At 49.5% G+C, this 25118-nt stretch overlaps 1 protein-coding gene across 5 annotated transcripts in view; it reads right to left on the bottom strand.

The window, feature by feature from the left end:
• GALNT6 (polypeptide N-acetylgalactosaminyltransferase 6) overlaps positions 1-25118 on the bottom strand; it is a 38382-nt gene that overhangs the window by 10754 nt on the left and 2510 nt on the right. Inside the window, exons 1-6 of one of the 5 annotated variants that reach the window (XM_086399384.1) lie at positions 21432-21523; positions 19889-20114; positions 15674-16267; positions 13229-13401; positions 3200-3349; positions 1919-2153 (exon numbers count right to left, since the gene is read on the bottom strand). In XM_086399384.1, the coding sequence (XP_086255510.1) occupies positions 1919-2153; positions 3200-3349; positions 13229-13401; positions 15674-16164 (1049 nt within the window). In that variant the 5' untranslated portion in view covers positions 16165-16267; positions 19889-20114; positions 21432-21523. Of the gene's footprint in view, positions 1-1918; positions 2154-3199; positions 3350-13228; positions 13402-15673; positions 16268-19888; positions 20115-21431; positions 21524-25118 lie in introns of those variants that run through there. The other 4 variants (XM_086399382.1, XM_086399380.1, XM_086399381.1 and 1 more) reach the window with 4 other exon arrangements.

The raw sequence follows: 25118 nt of genomic DNA, 5'->3' as shown, positions 1-25118 counted from the left end.
TTGGGAGGTCCCTCTGACTAAGAAGTCACTGACAAATTATCTCTGAGGATAAACTACACGGGGAGTGTCACTACAGACCCACAACCAATAGGCAACCTCTGGAAACTCTCTGTATTTTCAGAGAAAACCTTCTGTATTTGCCAGGGCCTACTTCCTGAGGTCCCCTGGGTCCTCACCTCTCCTTAGTCTCCTGTTGACATTGGGAGTGGAGGAAGAGAGGGTGCTGCCTGCAGGTCTGCTGGTGGGTACCCAGCAAAGTGCCTGAGGCAAGCAAGCACAGCACCAGGGCATTCGGACCAGGGAGCAGACTCATTGCTCAAACACTGGAGCTTTGTCTTCCTGCTGCATGGTCCTTGGACATTGGAGCAGGGGACGTCAGTGATGGGTGGGGGCCAGGTGCCCTGTCCCTGACTGTGCCATTGTGTGCCTGGCCCCTAGCTTGCGGGGAGGGGACTTTGTTGCTGTGCATCCCAAACAAAAGACATCTATGAATCAAGCAGAGAGTCAATAGGGAGTTCCAATTTCTTTTCTCTCTCCTGTCTTCTTTTTTCCTTTCTGCCCCTTCTGCTGCTTCTTCTCTTCCTTCCAAAGGAGACAGAGCAGCTGGCTGTTCCAGATCCATGGGATTCCTTCCTGCAGCCTCTCTACTGAGGGTCTGGGCAGCATTTCTTAGGATCTAGGGACATAGAAGAGGAAAAAGCCTTCCCTCCCAACTCTGCTCACTATATCCCCAACTCTGCTTCCCACCACCCCTGGTATATGTTTGATTGAACCTTCAGTTTCCTGGCCAGTATAGAAAAACAGTGGTACAGATAATCCAGAAGCAATGGATACTCTAAAACTCACTTCGCAACTCAGTCTGGTTGAGACGTCTGTGGTCTCCAACAGCACCCACAGGCAGTCTGAGAGGGAGGAGCAGGGTGGGTGTGTTGGGAGAAGGCAAACCCAGCTGGGCATCAAACGATGGATAAACTTTTAAGCACCTGTCTTCTAGCTCAGGGGCTGGAAGACTGTGGCCTGTGGGTCAAAGCTGGCCTGCCTTTCCACGGTTCTGGCATAGAATAGTTTTTACATTTTGGAAAGATTCTTCTTTGTAGCTGCATGTGTGTATGTGTGTGCGTGCTCAGTCGTGTCCAGCTCTTTGCAACCCGACAGACTGCAGCCCGCCAGGCTCTTCTCTCCATGGGATTTTCCAGGCAAGAATACTGGAGCAGGTTGCCATTTCCTACTCCTGGGGATTGAACCTGCATTTCTTGCATCTCCTGCACTGGCAGGCAGATTCTTTACCACTGTGCCACCTGGGAAGCCCTAGCCCGGCCAAACCTAAAATATCTGCTATCTGGCCCTTTCCTGAAAAAGTTCAGGACAACCGCAACACATTGCCAATTGCAGGACATTTGTCTATCTTCCTTTAAGACGTTCTCAGTCAGAGATGGCCACTTGGCTGCACACATCACCCCCTCTTATTATAATGGCTGTTTTACAATGGTCTCTACCCACTATCTCTCTGCAAGCAGCAGTCATGTCCTTTCTACCTGTAGGGAAGAAATAATGAGACAAAGTACAGAAAGCCCTGAACCCAGGGCCTGGCACAAGGAAGATGGAGAGTGAGGGCCAACTGTTATGTACTGGGCAGGACAGCACCATGGTGGGGGGACAGGCTTGTGGCCAACTGGTGGGATGGGCATTCTTGCTCCCCCAGTTTCCAGGCTGGTATAGTCTGGGGCCAACTGTTAACTACCAGGAACCTCAGTGTTCTCATCTGCAAAACAGGCTAATCATAGTAGCTACCTCAAGGGGATGATGATTAAATATGCTAAGCTCTTCACACAACACCTAATAAACGCTGACCTGAGATGGCCCGGGTCCCTGTGACTGCAGAGGCCAGCCTGGGGGCCCACAAGGCTACGGTACTTACTTGATGGGGTAGGTCTCATCCTTGCGCCTCTGCTTCTCTCGTGCCGGTAAAACCTCCCAGCCGAAGGTCAGGCTCCAGTCAAAGTTGCCCCGACTCTGGACTCGGCCCCTCTGGACAGGCTTGGAGAACTCAAAAGTGTTCAGGTCAATGGTGACGATGTTTGGGCTCACCACCACCGTCTCGTCCTCGGCGATGCGAGCCAGGAGTGGCTCCAGCCAGCCGTGGAAGCACTCACCTGCAGGCCGGGGCCAGGAGACAGCAGTCAGGGTGCTGCCCCCCAGCCAGCCTGCGCCTCCCGGCCAGTGGGGAGCCCCAGGAGGACAAGTACCCGCTCCCCAGTGGTAGGCAGGAAAACACTTGCAAGCTCCATAGCCACAGAGAGCGGACAGAGATCTCCCAGGACCCGCCTACCCCTGCCCCTCCTCCCAGACAGGTGCAAATGGCTTTGGAGGGGAGAACAGAGGTATCAGGGGAGTAACATGGAGGCTCCAAAGGCACAGGGAGGCCGTAGAGGGCTGTCTTCAGGGTCTGCAGGCTAGCCACTCAGTTGACTCTCCCCACCCGCGTGAGGGTCTCATGAGGGGGTGCCCCTCTCCCTGGGGTCTCTGCAGCTCATGCTTCAGCTCTAGCTGCAGAATAATCACCCCTTGGGGATTTCTGATGAACCGCAGAGATGATTTGGCCCCTGGAGTGATGATTTTGTTGGTGAGTATGGCTGGCATCCTTATCCCACTTGATAAAGGAGAAGACTGAGGCTCAGTTAATGGCAGGGTCAGAACACAAATCCAGGTCTTCTGACTCCAAGTCTACAGCTTCTCAGAATATGTATCACTGCTTTCAGGGGACATTTTTCCCCCCTGACAACAGCAAGGGAAGTGTGTTGTTTGGGGGCAAAAAGCAGGCCTTCCTTTCCATGTGGAAAGGGCCACACCGAACAGCGCCCAGAGGTAATAGGAGCCTGTCCGAGGGGCTGAGCTCAGAATGAGGTACAGATCAGGGGAGCGGGGAGAGGAGTGTCTGGGTTCTAGAGCATCCTCCCAGCAACTGTGGGGTCACCACAGTTTTAGGTTTTAGTTTTAGTGGTTTTAGGGCTGTGCGTGCCTCCTGATAACCATCCTAGGGAATGGGGTGAGAGAAGGGTAGAAGAATCTGGGGGAGTCCCAAGCCTGCTTCGCTCCTGGGACAGCAGAGCAGGCAGGGGCCTGGGTGATGCGGGGGTCCCAGCTTTTCCTTCTGCCAGGGAGGGAAGCGGGGCAGAGCCAGGACGGCCCCTTTACTCACAGTGGGCATCCAGGAAGGTGAGCACCTCCGCCTGGGCCACGCTGGCCCCCAGCAGCCGGGCGGTGATCAGCCCCTTCCTCTCCTGCTGCCGCACCACCTGCACCACCTGCAGCTGCTTCACGTACCGCTCCAGGGGCTCCTTCAAGTACTCTGGAAGGCACAGGGTCGTTGCCACCCGCTCGACACCTTGTCACAACCTAACTCCCCATCGCACTTCCCAGGTGGCGCGCGTGGTAGAGAACTCGCCTGCCAATGCAGGAGACGTAAGAGACGTGGGTTCGATCCCTGGGTGGGGAAGATCCCCTGGAGGAGAGCATGGCAACCCATTCCAGTATTCTTGCCTGGGAAATCCCATGGACAGAGGAGCCTGGCGGGCTACAGTCCATGGGGTCGCACAGAATCGGACACAACAGAAGTGACTTGGTGGTGGTTTAGTTGCTCAGGCGTGTCCGACTCTTGCAACCCCATGGACTGCAGCCTGCCAGGCTCCTCTGTCCATGGGATTCTCCAGGCAAGAATACTGGAGTGGGTTGCCATTTCCTTCTCCAGGGGATCATCCTGACTCAGAAACTGAACCGGGTCTCCTGCACTGCAGGCAGACTCTTTACTGACTGAGCTACAAGGGAAGCACACACAATCTTCTGTGGGTGCCAGGTCCGGGCACTCTCAGGCCTCCAGCAGGCCTGCATTTTAACCCTCTCTCGCACCTACTGTGCTGAGCAACTTCACCAAAGACCAAGGTGGGCGTCGGGGGATGGAGGAGGTTCCCACAGCACATGGCCACCTTGCCAGGACACTCCACTGGCTCCGCAGCGCCCACCCTGTGTCTGTGTACCGGGGCGACTTCTCTGATGTTAGAGACAGGACCTCAGAGCTGTGTTTCTTTGGTTTCAAATGTGCCTCTTTTGGCCTCAGCTCCCTCTCAGCTCCCGATTTTCAGAGCTGTGTCTCAGGCCTCCCCTCCTTTCCACACGAGGGTTTGGCAGTCATTTCTCTGTATCCGAGTCCCTGTCTCCCAGGCTCTTCAGAGCAAGCCTGACAGGTAGAGCATACACAAGTGTTCATTTCTGGCTTCTGGGGCAGCAGCAAGAAGTCTTACTCTAATCCTCTTTATTACCTCCTCTGCACGTGGAATTTTTAGGAAGATGAAATGATGCAGAACAGCTCTTAAATTAAATTTAAAAACCAGATACCCAGATACCCAGTGCCTACATAGCCAGGCAGAGCAGTGAGCTTCTCTGCCCAGGGAGCGGGCGACTGCAGGGTAGGTGATGAAGGAACAGCCAGAGGTGGCGCAGGGCTGGGGGAGACTGCAGGAGGGGCCAACGCCCGAATTGGAGAGGGGGTGTGGAAAGCTCTTTGAAGGGCGGGGTATCTGATGAGATTTCCAGTTCATTCTGAGAGAGGGCTCACTTCAGGACCCTTGTAAATCAGTCAGAAACCCTCAGAGCATTAAAAATAGCCCTAGGGACTTCCTTGGTGGCCCAATGGCTAAGACTCTGCACTCCCAATGCAGGGAGCCCAGGTTCGATTCCTGGTCAGGGAACTAGACCCCACATGCCGCAAGAAGATCGATCTTGTGTGCCACAACTAAGACCCCGTGCAGCCAAATAAACAAATAATAAAAAATAAAATACACTTACTCAAAATTTAAAATATATACGTAGTTTTAAAAAATAACCCTATTCTGAAGCAATCCATCTTGGAACAGTCCAAATCGTAGTGATGATTCATTAAGTGCTGTTTTGGTTTATCTGTGCAGCTGCTCTGTTCCCCACCGTGCAGAATGGATGGCCTGTGGTTTCAGAAGTGGTGGTGTGGGGCAGGAGTGAAGGCTGACTGCGTCCTTTCTCTCTCGAGGGGTGTGGGGTCAGCCCAGCGCTTAGGCCTTGCTCCCAGCGTCATATCGCACAAACTGGGGGCTGTTTTTGTGCAGGTTGATCTCTCCCTCTCTACTTCTTATTTTTGGCCATGCCATGTGGCATGTGGATCTTGGTTCTCTGACCAGGGACTGAACCAGGGTCCTTGGCAGTGGAAGCATAAAGTCTTAACCACTGGACTACCTGGGAAGTCCCTCTCTCCACTTTGAAACACACACACACACACACACACACACACACACACACACATTGTGTCCAAATACTGGAGCATCTACTACATGCCAGGCATGGGACCAGATGCCTCCATGCTGACTTTCTTATTTAATCTTCTCTGTGAAGAATAAAGAGCTTCCCACGGAGCTCAGTGGTAAAGAATTCACCTGCCAACGCAGGAGCCCCAAGAGACACAGGTTTGACCCCTGGATTGGGAAGATCCCCTGGAGAAGGAAATGACAACGCACTCCACTATTCGTGCCTGGAGAATCCCCATGGATAGAGAAGCCTGCTGGGCTACAGTCCATGGGGTCACCAAGAGTCTGACATGACTGAGCGACTGAGCACCCACGTGAAGATTAAAATGTTACGAAATAGGAAGTATTGTCCCTGGGGTTTATGAGTCAAAATTAGCCTCATTTGGCAGCTTCAGCCCAGCACTCACTTAGGGTATACCTGCGAACATGCTGCCAGGTGCCAGCCACTGTCCCGGGCAGGTCTGGGTCCTGCCTGCTCAGAGCTCCTAGGCTCATCCTCCAGGCACAGGCCCCAGCGTTGGCTCTAACAGGGAGGTGGGAGGAACTCTGCGTTTCCCCTGAGAACATAGCTGTGCTCACAGGAAGTTCGTGTGATGGAGAGAACCCAGAGACAGAACATCAGAGGAAGTGGGTTTTGTGGTAATGGCCCGCCACACACTGAGCCGCGAACGTCAGGGGCGCCTGAGCTCTACAGAGCCCTTTTCCCACCCCTTCTCTCCAATCCTGGCGGCTAGGCGGGACCTGGGAATTCTGGGCTTGAGCCTCAGGCTCTCTGAAGGGGGTGAGACAACACCCCTGAGTAATGTCCCTCGTTGGACCCACTGGACAGACACCCCAGAGCGGAGTGCAGCAGAGCTGAGCATGGAGGACAGATGGGCCCATCCATTCTCTCTTACAGTCCCCAGGTGAGAGCCTCCTCATTTAGGTTCATTCCTCACAATCAACGTCTACAAGACTCCTGTGAGCTCCCCTATATACGCCTGACTCAGTCCCTTGTGCGGAATACCATCTATATGCAGATGCCCCTGGGCCTTTTTTCCTGGCCTTAAATCTTCACTTGGATGACTAACAAACCACAAAACTGGATTTCTCTGGCGGTCCAGTGGTTAAGACTCCGCGCGTCCACTGAAAGGGACACAGGTTTGATCCCTGGTTGGGGAAGATCCTGCATGCCTCGTGGCCAAATAAAAACAAAACAAAACAAAAAACCCAGAAACCTAACACGCCTGAAATGGAACCCCAGATTTCTTCCCCACCTGCCCTCCCAGCCTCCCCTGTGTACCATTATCCCAACAGCTGCTCTAACCTAGGAATTGTGCTAAACTCTCCCCCTCTTCCCACTCCCCACAATGTCCATCAGCAAGTAAGGCCAGTATTCCATCCTCACTGTACCTCAGCAATAATGTCTTAACTTATCTCCTGACCTCTATTCCATACCCCACCGCTTCCCAATCTACTCTTTTTTGTTTTTTTCAATTTTGATTTTTTTTGTTCATCACAGATTTTTTTTTTTTTGCGTCAGTTTTTATTTTTATTTATTTTTTGGCCATGCTGCGAGGCACGTGGTATCTTAGTTCCCCAATCAGGGATTGAACCCATGCCTCCTGCAGCGGAAGCACATAGTCTTAACCGCTGGATCACCAGGGAAGTGCCCCCGGTCTCCTCTTGACACAGCACCCACAGTGAATTCTCCAAACCACAAATCAGATCATGTCACTATAATGGTTTAAAGTTTCACTTAAAAAAGTGAATCCAAGACTTCACTGGTGATTCAGTGGTAAAGAAACCACCGGCCAATGCAGCCGAGACAGGCTCGATCCCTGATCCCGGAAGATCCCACATGCCCTGAAGCAACTAAGCCCATGGGCCACAACTATTGAGCCTGTGCTTTAGGCCCTGGGAACTGCAACTACTGAGTCCATGTGCTGCAGCTCCTGAAGCCCGAGTGCCCTAGAGCCTGTGCTCGGCAGCAAGAGAAGCCACGGCAATGAGAAGCCTGCGCACCACAACCAGAGTGTAGCCTCCTACTCTCCATGAGCAGAGAAAAGCCTGTGCAGCAATGAAGACCCGGCTCAGCCATTAAAAAAAAAAAAAAAAGAATCCAGAGACTTCCCTGCTGGTCCAGTGGTTAAGACTGCATCTCCCAATGCAGGGGTCATGGGTTCAACCCCTGGTCGGGGAACTAAGGTCCCACATGCTTCAGAGTGCCACCAAAAATTAAAAAAAAAAAAAACTAAACAGTATGATAGCTTCTCAAAAAATTAAATAAAGAACTACCATATGATACAGCAATTCCACTTCTGGGTATTTAATAAAATAATAGAGATCAGGAGTCAAACAAGTATTTGTACACCCATGTGGATAGCAATATTTTGGCTATTATTCACAATAGCCAAAAATGTGGCAACAATCCCAAATCTCCATGGGTGAATGAATGAATAAAAAATGTGAACTATACTAACAATGACATGCGTGTGTGCTCTGTGCGTGCTCAGCCACTTCAGTCGTGTCTGACTCTTTGAGACCCCATGGACTGTAGCCCACCAGGCTCCTCTGTCCACAGGATTCTCCAGGCAAGAATACTGGAGTGGATTGGTCGTGCCCTTTTCCAGTCTTAAAAAGGAAGCAAATTCTGACACACCACAACATGGATGAGCCTGGAAGATGTTACGCTTAGTGAAATAAGCCAGACACAAAAGGTCACAAACTGCATGATTCCACTTATACAAGATATTGAGAGTAGTCAAATTCCTAGACCGGAAGTGGAATGGGGGTTGCCAGGGGCTGAGGTGCTGGGAATAGGGAGTTATTGTTTAATGGGCGCAGAGTTTCAGTTTGGGAAGCTGAAAGAGTTCTGGCGATGGTTTTACAACAATGAGAATATATTTAATGCCACTGCATGGCACACTTAAAAATGGTGAAGATGGTAAATTTTATGTATATTTTACCACACACCCCCTAAAAGTCCCAACACTGACTGCTGCTCACAAAGGTCTTGCGATTCAGCGCTGTTCACCTCTGTAAACTCAGTTTGCACCAGTGCTGTTTCTGCCTCCTTGCTCACATCTCTGCAGTCACCCTGCTCTTTTTTTCTGCTCAGCTCTCTGGGTCCCTGGTAAGTGTCTGAATTCCCCCTCATTTAGTGAATTCCCACAGGAGGGTGGCATAGGTTCCCTGCCTCAGCCTCCCCACCTGGGGCAGAGGGGGGCTTTGGACAAGGGAAGCCCTGTTGGGAGCATGGTGGATTGACAGGCTTGGAAAGGCCAGTTTTTGGGAGCTCGTGAAACATGCCAGATCAAGGGTGGGCCTCAGGTGCTGACCTGGCCATGCAGGAGGGAAGCCTGAGCCTGGGAAAGGACTGTGAGGTAGGAAAAGAAAAAGTTCTTCAGCCTGGCTCCAGACCTCTTTCTGATACCTGCCCCCTAGTATCAAATGCCTGTACACTTGTGCTCAAACCATGCTGCTGGGCACCTGGACAGGAGGACAGAGAGCCTGGACATTGAATTTCAGCACAGACACAGCCCTCATGTGTGTAATGAGAGCCAGTTAATCTGATCAAATGGTCAGTCGTGTGGGGAACTTTATCCCGCTATGGCTGCAGAGATTACCGTGGATCTGAGGATATTTTTCTTTCTTTGCTGAAAGTCTCTCTAAAGTCTCAAAGCCCTCAAGGTAGGATGGTTTATCCTGGGGCCCACAAACTCCCTGAAATCACATGCACAAATGTGGGTGTGTGCACCCTTGTGGCAGCTGTGCACTATTCTAGGGACCGCCTGCGTCCTTAGTCGCTTCAGTCGTGTCTGACTCTTTGGGACCCCATGGACTGCAGCCCTTCAGGCTCCACTGTTCATGGGATTTACCAGGCAAGAATACTGGAGTCAGCTGCCATGCTCTCCTCCAGAGGATTTTCCCAACCCAGGGATCAAACCCACATCCCCTGTGACTCTTGCATGGCAGGAAGATTCCTTACCTACTGAGCCACCTGGGAAGCCCTCTAGAGAGAAGGGCATAGCTTTTAACAGATTGTCAAAGGAGGCCAGGACCCAAGAAAGTAAGAACGGCTGGTTCTGGTTTTTCAGACAGGAGATTCTGAGATGCTGGACTCGGCTCTATGAGATAGTCCAGGGCAACAAGGGAGAGGCCACCAGAAGGAATGGGAACATGTCTGGCGGCCCAAGAGGCGCAGGCTCTTTGGAGTAGCTACTACCAAGTCCCCCTAACAGGCACAGGCCACTCTGCCTTTTTGAAACTGCCCATGCCAGCCTGGCACTATGTCATTGGCTGGCCTGGTCCAAGGAGTCACCCAGCTGGGCAGTGTGCCTTTTACTTACACAATTCTGAGTGACAAGCTGAGACAGTTTAGAAAACTCCACCCCATGTGATTCAAGGCGAGAAACTTCTGAGGGACGGGCCACTCAGGGTTGTGGGAATAAGGGTTACAAGACAGCCCAGTTTGAGCTGGAGGGCAATGGATACACCGGTTCCCATTCCTTACAACCATTCTATGCTCCTAAGATTCCCCAGAGGCCACTCCCAGGTCCCAACCCTCTCTGCCAGACTCTCTGCCCCTCCCTTTCCACAAGCTCATCTCTCTGCTCCCTGTCCACCAGACCCTTTGATGCATCTCTGATACTTGTCTGCCCTTCCCAGGAAAGTGGGAGCTCCCAGAGGAAACGGGCTCACAGAGCCATACTCAGCGCCTCCTCCCTCTGTCCTCCCTGGCTCTAGTCCTCTTTCCCAGGGGGCAGGAGGGGGCTGGGGGAGGGAAAGGGTGCATCAGCAGCTGGGCTGCCGGAGGAACCCCTGTGGTTCCTGCCCTCAATATGGAAGCATGGGCACAGGAAGCCAAACTGGGAGAGCCCAGACCCTACTTGCCACCTGGGAAGAAGGCATAGCTCCTAGAGGACCCCAGACCCCCTGCAGGGGTCCTACAGTGCTTTTCTAGTTCTGGCCCCGGCATCCCATGCTTGAGTGACTGTCAGGACTTCCTCTCTGGACTCAGGTCCTCTGCTTCTCTTCCTGACAATAACCCTCCCTAAAGCTGCCACCTTTCTGAGATGAGGTCACTCTCCAGCTTAAGCACCTTCACTCCAGCTTAAGCACCTTCAGTAATTCATTTTCTTCCCCCTAAATAAATACTTTTAGCACGGTGTGGATTTCATTCAGGCTTCCCAGGAGGCGCTAGTGGTAAAGAACCTGCCTGCCAGTGCCGGAAACATAAGAGGTTCGATCCCAGGTTCGATCCCTGGGTTGGGAAGACCCCCTGGAGGAGAGCATGGCAACCCACTCCAGTATTCTTGCCTGGAGAATCCCATGGACAGAGGAGCCTGGCAGGCCACAGTCCATGAGGTCGCAAAGAGTCAGACATGACTGAAGCGATTTAGCATACATGCAAGAATTTCATTCAACATCTTTTTAGCGTCATTTCCCACAGCACAAATACCAATGTCTCTCGAGCTCTGCTGATGCTGTTTTCTCTTCTGGGGATGCCCTGAAACATCTCTTCTCTCCCTGGACACTCGGGCTTTCAGGTGAAGCTCTAATCCAAGTGGACGTCTCAGCCAGGCCACACAGAAATAACGTCTCCCACAGTGCAATGCTCCCATACAAAGAATAAAATGAGCTCAAAATTCTCTAAGCCAGGCTTCAGCAATATGTGAACCGTGAACTTCCAGATATTCAAGCTGGTTTTAGAAAAGGCAGAGGAACCAGAGATCAAATTGCCAACATCCGCTGGATCATCGAAAAGCAAGAAAGTTCCAGAAAAACATCTATTTCTGCTTTATTGATTATGCCAAAGCCTTTGACTGTGTGGATCACAATAAACTGTGGAAAATTCTGAAAGAGATGGGAATACCAGACCACCTGACCTGCCTCTTGAGAAACGTGTATGCAGGTCAGGAAGCAACAGTTAGAACTGGACATGGAACAACAGACTGGTTCCAAATAGGAAAAGGAGTATATCAAGGCTGTATATTGTCACCCTGCTTATTTAACTTCTATGCAGAGTACATCATGAGAAACGCTGGGCTGGAAGAAGCACGAGCTGGAATCAAGATTGCCGGGAGAAACATCAATAACCTCAGATATGCAGATGACACCACCCTTGTGGCAGAAAGTGAAGAGGAACTAAAAAGTCTCTTGATGAAAGTGAAAGAGGAGAGTGAAAAGGTTGGCTTAAAGCTCAACATTCAGAAAATGGAGATCATGGCATCTAATCCCATCACTTCATGGCAAATAGATGGGGACCCAGTGGAAACAGTGTCAGACTTTATTTTTATGGGCTCCAAAATCACTGCAGATGGTGACTGCAGCCATGAAATTAAAAGACGCTTACTCCTTGGAAGGAAAGTTATGACCAACCTAGATAGCATATTCAAAAGCAGAGACATTACTTTGCCAACAAAGGTCCGTCTAGTCAAGGCTATGGTTTTTCCAGTGGTCATGTATGGATGTGAGATTTGGACTGTGAAGAAAGCTGAGCGCCAAAGAATTGATGCTTTTGAACTGTGGTGTTGGAGAAGACTCTTGAGAGTCCCCTGGACTGCAAGGAGATCCAACCAGTCCATTCTGAAGGAGATCAGCCCTGGGTGTTCTTTGGAAGGACTGATGCTAAAGCTGAAACTCCAGTACTTTGGCCACCTCATGCGAAGAGCTGACTCATTGGAAAAGACCCTGATGCTGGGAGGGGTTGGGGGCAGGAGGAGAAGGGGACAACAGAGGATGAGATGGCTGGATGGCATCACTGACTTGATGGACGTGAGTTTGAGTGAACTCTGGGAGTTGGTGATGGACAGGGAGGCCTGGCGTGCTGTGATTCATGGGGTCGCAAAGAGTCAGACACGACTGAGCAACTGAACTAAACTGAACTGAATGCATATGGAGCTCTTACTGGAAACTAAGTACTCCACAGCACATGAACAATCTCATTTACCATCTATCTCTGATCCCTTGTCCACCTTGCAAGGGAGTCAATTATCTTCATTTTTAGAAGAAGGGACTGAAGGACTTCCATGGTGGTCCAGTGGTTAAGACTCCACACTCCAAATGCAGGGGTCCTAGGTTTGATCCCTGATCAGGGAACTAGATCCCACATGCTGCAAGTAAAGATCTGCATGCCTCAACTAAGAGCTGGCACAGGCAAATAAATAAATATTTGAAAAAACAAACAAAATGTGAGGATGGAAGTTCAGAGAGGCTAAGTATCTTGCCCAAGGTCACAGAGCTAGGAAAAGTCAGAGCTAGGATTTGAGTTCCTGGGTGTTGGACTCTCAAGTCCGTGTCCTCTCATGTCCGCTAGGGTGTGTTCCAGGTCACACCACCACGGCTGGTGCTGTAAGCAGTCATCTGACTATGAGGGCTGTTAGCCTACTCGGGACAAGATCTGTCTAATTTGTCATTTGTCATGTCATCTCCTACGCCTAAGGCAGCACCAGGCGCAAATAACTCAGCAGATGTTGGTGGAAATGCTTTGAACTGTGGAAGTTTGGTGAGCAAACTCACTTGCCTATTACCAACTACAACGAAGGGCTTCTGAGATGGAATCTTCAAGAGCAAAAGAATGGTCCAGTAGGTGGGAAACAGAGGGGAAGGCCCGTCCCTACTTTCTGCATTTCTGAATTGGGGTTGGGCTTGGCAGCTCTAAGGGAAGCCTTGAGGCCAAAACAGCTAAGCTTTTGGAGCTTCAGGGGTCAAGTGCAAATCAAGTTCAGGAATGTGGCTTACCCGCCCCCTAGCACCCACCTGCCTTCTTCCTGCTCCTGACCTTTATGATGAGCTGGGATGCCACACAACAGGCCACGAGGCAGTGTCTGCTCCCTTGGGAGCACCGGCAGGCCCTCTTTCCCAGAGTACCAGGGGAGACCCCAGGCCCCTCCTCGGGGGCCCCCTAGCCTCACCGTCCGTGCTGGCATCATCTACCAGAATGATCTCCTTCAGCAGGATGGCAGGGGTGGTGTGCAGGACGCTGTACACCGTCCGCAGCAGAGTGGACCAGGCCTCGTTGTGGAACACAATGATGACGCTGGTGGCAGGCAGCGGGGGGCAGCGCCGGAACTTCTGGTCGACACACCTGCAAGGGCAAAAGTGCAGATACAGTTCTCCGGGCCCCCGGTAGTTCCGGGGGCAGGAGGGCTCTGTCCACAGATTCCTCTGCTCCTCGGAAACCCCACCCTACGTTCCCCTTTGGAGCTGGGAGTAGCGGCATGCTTTTTCCAGCTTATCCACTATTTGCCACCTACTCTAAGCCTCTGCACAGGTGCTAACCAACTCACTCCAAAACCTCTCTCTCGGGACTTCCCTGGCGGTCCGGTGGCTAAGACTCTGCACTCCCAATGCAGGGGACTTGGGTTCGGTCCCTTGTCGGGGAACTAGATTGCACGTGCTGCAGCTAGGAGTTTGCATGCCATAACTGAAATATGCCTCATGCCACAACTAAGATCAAAGATCCTGTGTACAGCAACTAAGACCCAGCATGGCAAAAAACAGACGATCCCCACCAAAAACCCCAAAACCTATTCCCCCCCGCTGAGGTCCCAGAGGGAAAGTAACAAAGGGCAACTCTGACATGTGGAAAAAGTGACTACGAATTCCATATTCAGTGAGAGGGAAAGAAAGGCTTTACTCTTTACAATGAACGGTTCCACTCGAACCCATTTCCTCATGAACTCCCTGTAATCCGATACTAGTATCACAAACACTTTCCTGTGACTTTTCTCTATCCTCATCCACTCCAACCACTCTGGGGCACTAGGCGGCACTGCCTCCGTCCCCGACACACCATCTCAGGTGGGGGTGGGAATGTGTCAATGCTGGATCTCAAAGAATTGTGCAGCCTAACGCCCTTTCTTTCTTTTAGAAAAGTACTTATTTATTTATTTGGCTACACTGGATCTAAGGTGCAATATGCAGGATCTTTAATCTTAGTTGCAGAATATGGGATCCAGTTCCCTGACCAGGGATTGAACCCGGCCCCCCTACACTGGGAGCGGGGAGTCTCAGCCACTAGACTGTCAGGGAAGTCTCTAAAGGCCCTTTTTAAACTCCCTCTGCTGGTCAGAGAGATTTCTCAGGGGCCCTCCAGAGAAGACTCCCAGACCTCCTCCACTGGCTGCCCTCAGGTCCACTGCGCTTCCCTGTGAGGAGTCCTGGTTAATCAGGGTGGCTCCATGTTCTAGGCCTCTAATACTTGGTCCAAGTCTGAGGAACTCCAGGTTCCCAGCTCTAAAGAATCAAGAACCTGAGAATGGAAACTGCCATGTGTGGGCATGAAGGCTCAGTCGCATCCCAGTCATTGCAACCCCAAGAACTGCAGCCCACCTCTGTCGATGGGATTCTCCAGGGAAGAATACTGGAGTGGGTTTCCATTTCCTCCTCCAGCAGATCTCCGTGACTCAAGGATGGAACCCAGGCCTCCTGCATCTCTAGCATTGCAGGCAGATCCTTTGTGGCTGAGCCACTGGGGAAATCCCTAACTGCCATGTGAGAAAAGGCCAAAAACAGTATTCCTCTTGAGTTGGGAATGACAACGCCTACACGAGAAAGACACAAAACCTTTGATGGGAGGCCAGTAAGAGCACAGACTGAAGTGGCTACAGCTCAAAGATCTAAGAGCTGGTTCACTGCCCAGGACCGAAAGTACAAACAGATTCAAGTAACTAGCTGGAATGAGTTCATGGCCCTATGAGTCTTCACTGAAAGAAACCAGGAGGTGAGCAGCAATCCTGACCACCAGGGCCGCTTTCGGGAAATGTCCTTTGTTAGGAGCTCAGCGGCAGAGTCCTGTGGTCTCCAGCCTCTCGGCAGAGGGTGAGACCCCTGATCTGTGGGCTGCAGTCAGGCACTCCTCGTCACCCCTCGGCCCGCTGTGGTCCCCGTCAGGAGCTCCTTTTTCTGGGTCCTGTCACCTTCGCAATTGTTTTTCACTCTCACAGGTCTCCCTGAGACTCTGGCCTGACCATGATGCCCTTGAATCCCAACCCCTGGGATAACGACAGTGGCTCAGGAAAAGAAATGAGGGCCTAGAGGAAACCCTTGCCCACATTCTAAAATCCCTGTCAGGGACATCCCTGGTGGTCCAGTGGTTAAGAATTTACCTTCCAGTGCAGGGGATGCAGGTTTGATCCCTGGTTGGGGAACTAAGATCCCACATGCCTTGGGGCAACCAAGCCTGTATGCCACAACTGCTGAGCTGGAGGGCCGCAACAAAGACCCGACGCAGCCAAACGAATAAATAAATATTGATATAAAATAAAATCCCTGTCGGCCCTTTACATTGGCTGTGGACATACCAGGCACGCCTTTGGCAGAATCCTGGCCTCACCCCGGGATGCGGTGCTACTTACTCAGGGGGTCGGGTGTCCGGCCCCAGGGCCCTCTGCAGGGAGATGCGGTCACTGGCAAAGGCATTGAAGCAGTGCTTCTTATAGCCCTCTTCCTTTTCCTGGGTCTCCTGGGGCGTCCACTCTTTCTTCTGAAACGCCTTCCCATCCGCCCCAGGGCCATTGGGGTCCTGTGGCGGCCGTTCCCAGAATGGCTTCAGCTCAGCTGGGGTGTAGAAACCTGGGAGGCAGGACTGGTTGGTGGAGGCCAGTGTCTGCTGGGGCTCTGGAGCCCTGATCTGGAACTTGGGCATCGAGTCCCTGAGGTTGTGCACGGCCCCCAGCATGAGGTCCAAGACATGGTCCTTCTGGCTCACCAAGGACCTCAGCCATGGCTTCTCTGTGGCCTGCTCCCTGCCACTTACGTCCCTCTGCAGGATGAAGAGAAAGAGCACGAAGGCGCTGCCCACCATGACCAGGCGCACGGCCATGTGGCGTCTGCGGAGCAGCCTCATCCTCTGGAACTGACGGGGACCTCAGCTAAGTCAGCTCCGACTGCTGGGCCTGGCCCTGGAAACAGCGCGAGGTGTCGTGGTGGCCACACCCTGGGGCCTCGGCCTGAGAAGGTGGGATGAGAGAGAGAAATGAGCCAAGGCAGGTGGAGGAAAAGAGTCAGGGGATTTGCCGGTTCTTGTCCAGGCTCTGCTGCTGAATGGTGACATCACCTTAGTCCAATCACGTTACTTGTCTGCATCTACATTGTCTCCATCCAGATAATAAGGAAAATGGACCCTGTTTCTTTTCTGCCCTAAGATTCTGACATTCATGGACCTAGAAAAACTGGAACATTGAAACGCTACATGAAGAAATTTAATCAATGTAAACACTTTTGGAAATAATTTGGCATTTTCTAGAAAAATTTAAAATGTTCACACCCTATGACCCCTGCAATTCCTCTCCTGGTTTTATATCTCAGATAAACATATGCCCAAAGGCATGCACAAGAACATTTCTAGTAGTACCCACAAAAAAGGCAAAAATTAGAAATAATCCAAATGTCTATCAGCGTTATAATGAATAAACAGCGTGAAATATCCACAGCACATGACTGCACAACCGTGACAAAGAATGTACCATTTCTACATGCCACAACACAGATGCAAAGTTGAGCGAAAAAAAAAAATACAGAAGTTTCTGAAGACGGAGGAAAGACATGGGCATAAAGGCACATGGGGGGACTTCAAAATAAGCTTTTTTAAAAAAGTGAATGGTGGCTGCGGGCAGCACTGCTATTCTTTATACCCTATGCATATTTTATCAATGTTTGCTGTATCTACTCATATTTAATTAAAAAAATTAAAAACAATTTTTAAATCTAAGATTCTAATGACAGCACGTTCCAGGCAGGACCATGGCCCCAGGCATCTACCCTCATGTATGTGGTACCAGGCTCAGAGGAAGAGTGTTTGCAAAACTTTCTGTAGATAGTTCTGCAAGTATAAGGCTCACGGGGTAAGCACTAGATGCTGGTGGCAACAGACCTGCGCCCAAATTCTAGATCTGCAGCTTCTAACAGTAATGCACCTACCTACCTCCTAGAGTTGTTTGATGTAAGGATTAAGTTCAATAAAATAATTCTCGGAAAAGCTTAGCAGTCTCTGCACCCAGTCAATGCTCAAAAAGTGTTAGTTTTTATCAGTAGTAGCTGTGTGACCCTCAGGCACATGACTTAATCTCTCTAAGCCTCAACTTCCTCATCTATAAAGTGGGAGTAACTAATACCTAACCCACAGCGGGTGTGAGGATTAAGTCAGAAATAATGTATATAAAATACTCAGCCGAGTGTCTGGCACAGACCGAGCCCTCAATTATTTCTATGGTTGTTGTTAATAAATTGCTGCTCAGTTTCCCAGCAATTATCCTCAGGCACCTGGTCTTCGGCCAAAGCCACACTCATTACTCTGTCTCACTTACAAGGAACTTCAGTTGAGCTGTGTTGTTAAACACACAAGCTGCTGCCTATGGAGAAGCCCAGTGTTTGGAGTCACTTGGATCCTTGGGGCACATGTGGCTGTCATGATGTCAAGTGGGAACAGGGGTCACTTTGGGCGGGGGGGAGATGTTCTCTTTTAAAACCTCAGATTCATGCATATAGCAAACAGACACTAAGTATCTGCCGTGCATAGGAAGCTGAAATTGTGCACCTACGTAAACAGCAAGCATGAAGCCAGCAGCTTTGTGTGTAGCAAGCACACTGAATTTCTGCCTGCATATAGCCACATACTGAATGCCTACCATATACATAGCAAGCATGTGCTGAGTGCCTACTGTATACAGCAAATATACCTAAGCACCTACTTCTCACAAATATGTTGAGTATCTACTGTATAGAGAAACATTTTAAGTGCCTGCTGTATATAAACAGGTTGAGTGCTTTTTGCAAAAAAAAAAAAAGATTCCGCAGCAGCATCAAAAATCGAATAAGATTAAATCTTTTTGAGCATCTATTTTATATTAGGTATTGTCTGGGAGATAGAGGAGATTTGTTGATCCTGCCAGTATTAAGTGAATTCCTGCTTTATGCCAGGTACTCAGCCAGACGGTGGCCAGCCAGGAGGTGAGCAAGCTACACTGTGGGGAGGACCATGTGAAGCCCTGCTTTTGACAAAGGACTGTGTGCAACAGGGGTTGTTTCTCCCCAACATCTGGTGACCTCCCCGACCTTGCCAGCCACACTACTGGTAATCGTCTCCTATGCAGAGAGCCCAGCATTCAAGGAGAGTACAGTCAATTGGGGGAGTCAAATTTTAAGCAGAGAGGCACCCAGCCTGAGAGAGGCATCCTCAGGGGCAGAGGGAGAGAGGATGCAGTAAACTCACTGAGTGGCGGAGGGTGATGTTCGTGAAGTCCCTCTGGAGAGAAACTTGGGCTGAGCCCTAACCCACAAGTAGGAGTTGGCTGGTGACGTGAGCACATTTCAGGCAGAGGGAACAATATATAGAAAGCCCTGGAAGCAGGAAACAGCATGATCCATCAGAGAACTCCAAGGAATTTGGTTTGGTGGGAGTATGAAGCCTGATGGGAGTAGCAGGTGATGGGTCTGGAGAGGTGGCTTGAAATCAGGTCATCAAAGCAAAGAGTTTGCCCTTGACCCGAGGTATGGGGAGCAGTAAGGATTAGTGGCCCAACATTACAAGAAGAGTAGTGTGACAGCTGGTGGAGGGTGTCTAGGAGATGCACCCGAGTGGCAGCTGGATGACCAGTTAAGAGGAACTAGGGGCGTCTGACCCAAGATAGCAGCAGTGCGGATGAGGAGGGAGGGTGTGGTGCTAGGGGAACTTCCTTGGGTGATGAGGCGGGACAGTTCATCCTAGCCAGGACACAGAGGGACACAGAGAGGTGTGAGACCACCTCTTTCCCCACCAGATTTTAAAATCTAGCTGGAGTGCTACCAAGAACTGGTGGCACTGGGTTCAGGGAGCACCGGTCCCAGGAGGGAATAGGAACAGGAAAAAAATCTATTTCTAAATACCCTTTTGCACTTTGAACACTGACAACATTATCTATTCAAAAAGTAATACAATTCGAACTGAGTAAGAGCACAGACAAGGAGAGTACCCCGCTGGCTTGAAGACGGCTTCAAGGAGGAAACAGAGATTCAATGTAGAGGCGGTGTCCTGTCTAGGGGTTGCTGGGCTGGTTGATGCCTGAACTTGACATCTCATCAATTCTGCAACTGCCCCAGCTAAGCACAGACCGAGCGCCGCAGAATGGGGAAGTGTTTGCTACAACAATGTTGAACCATCTGAACATGGCATCTCCCCTGATACCTGTCTGTCTACTTTCCGCTCCAACAAGAAAGAGGGAGCACAGTTAGAAACAAAGGCATGGTTCAGGCATAACCTGGGAGTTACTGTGCAGTCAGTTCCAGACCACGGCAAGAAAGTGGGTCACACAAGTTTTTGGTTTCCCAGGACATATAAAACTTATGTTTATACCATACTATAGTCTACTAAGTGTGCAATAGCATTATGTCAAAAAAAAAAAAAGTATATACTATAATGAAAAAATAACACTTCAGGAAAATTTCAGCAATAGATTTGCTGGATATAGGGTTGCCACAAACCTTCAATTTGTAAAAAAGGCTGTATCTGTGAAGCAAGATGAAGTAAAGCACAATAAAACAACATATGCCTACAAAACTTAGTTATCAGATGCTGCCAGGTGCTTAAGACTCACCTCCTCCAGGAAGGCCTCCCTGACTGACTCACTCAGAATCACCTGGGTCACTCCAACTCCCTCGTCTTGGCATCGCGGTGTGATTCACTTTTGTTCCTTTGTTCCCTCCTAAAGAGAGACTTGGGGTTAAACTGAGCTCTTCCCAGGCATCTGCTCTCTCAATCCAGCCTGACTGTCTAAGGCTTTCTCTCTGGTGCTTGCAGTTCCTCAAGGTACTAACCACATCCTGAAATGAAACAAGACACCTGTGATTAGCCTTGGCAGTAAGGGACTCTGGTTTGTTTGCTTGGCATGCAGGCGATGGGAAAGAGTCTCTTCGAAGGGACACAAAATCCAGTGCAAGTCAGAAGACTTTGGCTTTAAGGATTCCTGCTCTCTGCGTAGGAGACGGTTACCAGAAGTGTGGCTGGCAAGGTCGGGGAGGTCACCAGACTTGGGGGAGAAACAGCCCCTATTGCACAGTGCTTTGTCAAGAGCAGGGCTTCACACGGTCCAGCTTCTGACTGGCCAAGAGGTCCACTGGCAAGTATGCCCAAGGCCCTCAACCACTCATTCCCTCCTGCTGCTGCTAAACTTTCTTTCCCAACTCTTTTTCCTCCAGCCACCCTTGGGATCGCAAAACATCAGACCATCTTGATTTTAGTACTGAGATGATACCAGAAATCCTCTTATTCTGGGAACATTTCCTAGACTGAACAAATTGGACCTGTTTTCCTGGCCTCACCAGTCAGAATACAAATTTACGTTTTGTCACTGGCATAAGGGAACTGAGGCTTCACCCAGTCCAATGTCTATCAAACCGTTGATTGCAACTCATTACAGGATTGTGAAATACATTTAAAGTGTTGCAAATCAGCATGGAAAAAAATCATTTAAAAGATCAGACTAGACTAGAGGAAAAAAAAAATTACATCACAGGTAATACGGGTAAGTATTGTTTTGTTAAAATTTCATTTTGGTTATTATACATACATATATAGAGTAAGTATACCAAAAGTCCTAGTACAATCTTATGCTTTAATAACTTTGGAAGTATAAATGCCACAGGCTTACAAAGAACATCATTTGAAAATTTGAATTTCTTTCACTTCGTTTCTATGAATTTTGAATAACAAATTATTATTTTAATGTCTCCATCCATTGAAGATGATAAACATTTCCTGATACAAAATTAAAATGAAAAGTTGTTATTCAAAATTCACATAGGTGAAAGGAATCACATTTTCAAATGTTGTTTTTTGTTAGTTTGTAGAATTCATACCTCTTAGGTGATTAAAGCGTAAAATATTCCTAAAGGGAATTCCCTGGTGGTCCAGTGGTTAGGACTCAGTGCTTTCACTGCTATGGCCAGGGTTCAATCCCTGGTTGGAGAACAAAGATCCCACACAACAAAGCTTTCCTGAAACTTTTGAGATACCCTGTCACATATAAGAGGTACTAAGTTTTCTTGAAAAATGCCCCCCTTCCAACCTCTACCCATCCCCCCATCCCCTCCCCTCTCCTCCCACCACCTTCCCCAGGCGCGCCCTCCTCCAGTTCTCACCTAGGACCACAAATGCTTTGAAGATGCCACAAAAGTAGTTCCCAGGTAAAGTTTTGGCTTTAGTGAGAACCAGGGTCAGCTACCTGGAACACACCCTTGCTGGCCAGGTGGCCTATTTATAACAAAGTTTCTTTCTGTTTATCTAGGGAGCTGCTCACCTCCTAGAGACGTGGCAGCCAGGAAGTTAGCAGTGGCAACACCACCAACAGGGATGTTTGCTCAAGTTAGTCAGGCTATCGCTCAATTACAGGTTTCTTGAGAAGTGATGGCTGTCACCACTCTCACTAGGGGCAGGTGTGTGACAGAGCTAACACCACGGTGGGGAGCGGGCAGGTCCATTTCAAGCTACCGGTTGTGGGGAGGGGGGCCAAGAGGCTGTTTTGGACAAACGATTCTCCTTTTTTTCCTCCCAGGCAGCACTTTCTCAGTTATCAAAACCAACCCAACCTGCATTTCACTTCCTGTGTTCTCATGCTGTGAACAAAGTAGCAAATTATCTCCTCCAAACCCCTCCTTCCACCTCTGGCCTTTTTGATTACAGAATGCTGGTAGGTTTTCACTTTTCCCCATAATTACACCTTCAAAACACTTCAGCTTTCCCCCTCAACACTAGAGCTGCAGTAAGTGGCTTTATTTTCCCCCAAAGAGTCACTGAAAGTTATTTCAGTAGCAAGTCTATCAAGTTTTCTCCTGGGCTGATGTAGGTTCATCTTTTGTTTGCATAACATTTTAAGCTCTAGTTGTCCAAACACAGATTTTTTCTGTTGGAAAAAACCCAACTGAACTTGACTCACGCTGTGTACCTAGAATAGGCTTGGCCCATAGAAGGTTTCTTGATCTAGTCCAAGTTTGTCAAGTTACTGAAAAATAAAAATAATACGTGACCAAGCAGGAATTTCACCAGCTCATAGGTTTTTGTTACTAGAGGATCTCCAGGTCCCGCCAGGTCGGGCAGAGATATGTAACTGTTTCAAACTGAGCCTTGAGCGTCCTCAGAACCTAGGGATGAAGAAGAACACTAGGTGGGCAAGGGCTGGGATTCCCTAATTACTTAGGAACCCTGGTGACAATTAGGTTGGGTTTGAGAAAAAGCCGGGGTGGGGGGCAGGGGGAAAAAAAAGCTTGAACTGAGTCTTACCATCCATTACCTGGCAGGGGGAGAGGGATGGATGGGGGTGTTTAACAGAAGGGGTATTCCTGAAGGCTTGTGCTCATCTTCAGATTGAGGGGCAGGTGATGGGAGAGGACAGAACTGAAGCTTTCCCTTCTCTCTTCAGTGTACGGTGGGCTCCTGGCTGTAGGACTTCTACCCAGGGCCACTGGATACTCGACGTGCCACACCCTGAACTCAGGGTCTGTGGCCTGCCCCCTAAGCTGGCCAGCCTTCCCAATTTCCCCATTGCAGCCAGTAGCGTCAAAACCCTGGACACTACTCTTGCCCCTACTCTACTCCCAGTTATGGAGTTTCTAAATGGGTTTCAACGTCAGATTCACTCCATGCACGCTCCCGAGTCCTGCTGATTCATTCTCTGCCTCCTGGATCCTCCTCTTCCTCTGCCCTTTCAAAACCATTCTTTGAGACTGTGCTCTTATGACCCAGCATCTGGAGGATCAGCAGAACCTGCCTGCCAGCTTCCTCTGCCTCAGGCCTCTTTCTCCCTTTCACAATCTAGAAGGGCCATATTCATATTCCTTTCGCGCCATTTGACTGTAGCAGAAACATGGCCTTGGCAGTCTTCTTCCTGTTTGCTCCTCACCCTCACTGGCTACCTTTTCCTCTTCAAAGCATTTTCCTTATGTTCTTGCTAAGCAGATCAAATAGCCAACATCCACTGGATCATCGAAAAAGCAAGAAAGCTCCAGAAAAACACCTACTTCTGCTTTATTGACTACACCAAAGCCTTTGACTGTGTGGATCACAACAAACTGTGGAAAATTCTTCAAGAGATGGGAATATCAGACCACCTGACCTGCCTCCTGAGAAATCTGTATGCAGGTCAAGAAGCAACAGTTAGAATGGGACATGGAACAACAGACTGGTTCCAAATTGGGAAAGGAGTACATCAATGTTGTATATTGTCACCCTGTTTATTTAACTTATATGCAGAGTACATCATGCAAAATGTCCGGGTGGATGAAGCACAAGCTGGAATCAAGATTTCTGGGAGAAATAACCTTTATATGTAGATGACACCACCCTCATGGCAGAAATTGAAGAAGAACTAAAGAGCCTTTTGATGAAAGTGAAAGGGGAGAGTGAAAAAGTTGGCTGAAAGCTCAACATTCAGAAAACTAAGATCATAGCACCTGGTCTCATCACTTCATGGCAAATAGATGGGGAAACAATGGAAACAGTGAGAAACTTTATTTTCTTGGGCTCCCAAATCACTGCAGATGGTGACTGCAGCCATGAAATCAAGACACTTGCTTCTTGGAAGAAAAGCTATGACCAACCTAGACCGCATATTAAAAAGCCAACAAAGGTCCATCTAGTCAAGGCTATGGTTTTTTTCCAGTGGTCATGTATGGATGTGAGAGTTGGACTGTGAAGAAAGCTGAGCGCTGAAGAATTCATGCTTTTGAACTGTGGTTTTGGAGAAGACTCTTGAGAGTCTCTTGGACTGCAAGGAGATCCAACCAGTCCATTCTGAAGGAGATCAGCTCTGGGATTTCTTTGGAAGGAATGATGCTAAAGCTGAAACTCCAATACTTTGGCCACCTCATGCGAAGAGTTGACTCATTGGAAAAGACTCTGATGCTGGGAGGGATTGGAGGCAGGAGGAGAAGGGGACAACAGAAGATGAGATGGCTGGATTGCATCACATCCATGACCTGATGGATGTGAGTCTGAGTGAACTCCAGGAGTTGGTGATGGACAGGAAGGCCTGGCGTGCTGTGATTCAGGGTTGCAAAGAGTTGGACACGACTGAACGACTGAACTGAACTGAACTGAGCACCAAAGAATTGATGCTTTTGAACTGTGGTGTTGGAGAAGACTCTTGAGAGTCTCTTGGACTGCAAGGAGATCCAACTAGTCCATCCTAAAGGAAATCAGTCCTAAATATTCATTGGAAGGACTGATGCTAAAGCTGAAACTCCAATACTTTGGCCACCTGATGCAAAGAATTGACTCACTGGAAAAGACCCTGATGCTGGGAAAGATTGAAGGCGAGAGGAGAAGGGGACAACAGGGGATAAGATGGTTGGATAGCATCACCAACATGAGTTGAGTAAGCTCAACTCATGAGTTGAGTTTGAGTAAGCTCGGGAAGTTGGTGATGGACAGGGAAGCCTGGTGTGCTGCAGTCCATGGGGTCACAAAGAGTCGGACACGACTAAGTGACTGAACTGAACTGAAAGCAAATTATGTTTCTTTTCTCGAATTCTTACCTGAAACTCCCCTCCTCCAAGAAGCCTTCTCAGACTAAAGTGCATCTTACTGCCATTAGTATCGGGCATATTTGTTTCCAAGTTTCACGGCCCATGTTTCTTCACGTAGGACTTCCCCACTAGATTTTATGGGGGAGGGAGAATCAACAGGTCTAGACATTGGGCTGCCTAGGTTCCCTTTTCTTTCATCTCCTCAAATCTTTAAATCCTGGTCCCCAATCTTCTGCCTCTACTATCCTTTCCCCAACTAGTTCCCCTAACCTTCCTATTCCTGCAGCATCCGTCCATCCTGAGGTA

Source organism: Bos grunniens, chromosome 5, assembly GCF_055505025.1.
Source record: "Bos grunniens cultivar Pamir isolate PY7600 chromosome 5, Bosgru_T2T1.0, whole genome shotgun sequence".
Lineage (NCBI taxonomy): Eukaryota > Metazoa > Chordata > Mammalia > Artiodactyla > Bovidae > Bos > Bos grunniens.
This window is presented reverse-complemented; position numbering and strand designations above follow the sequence as displayed.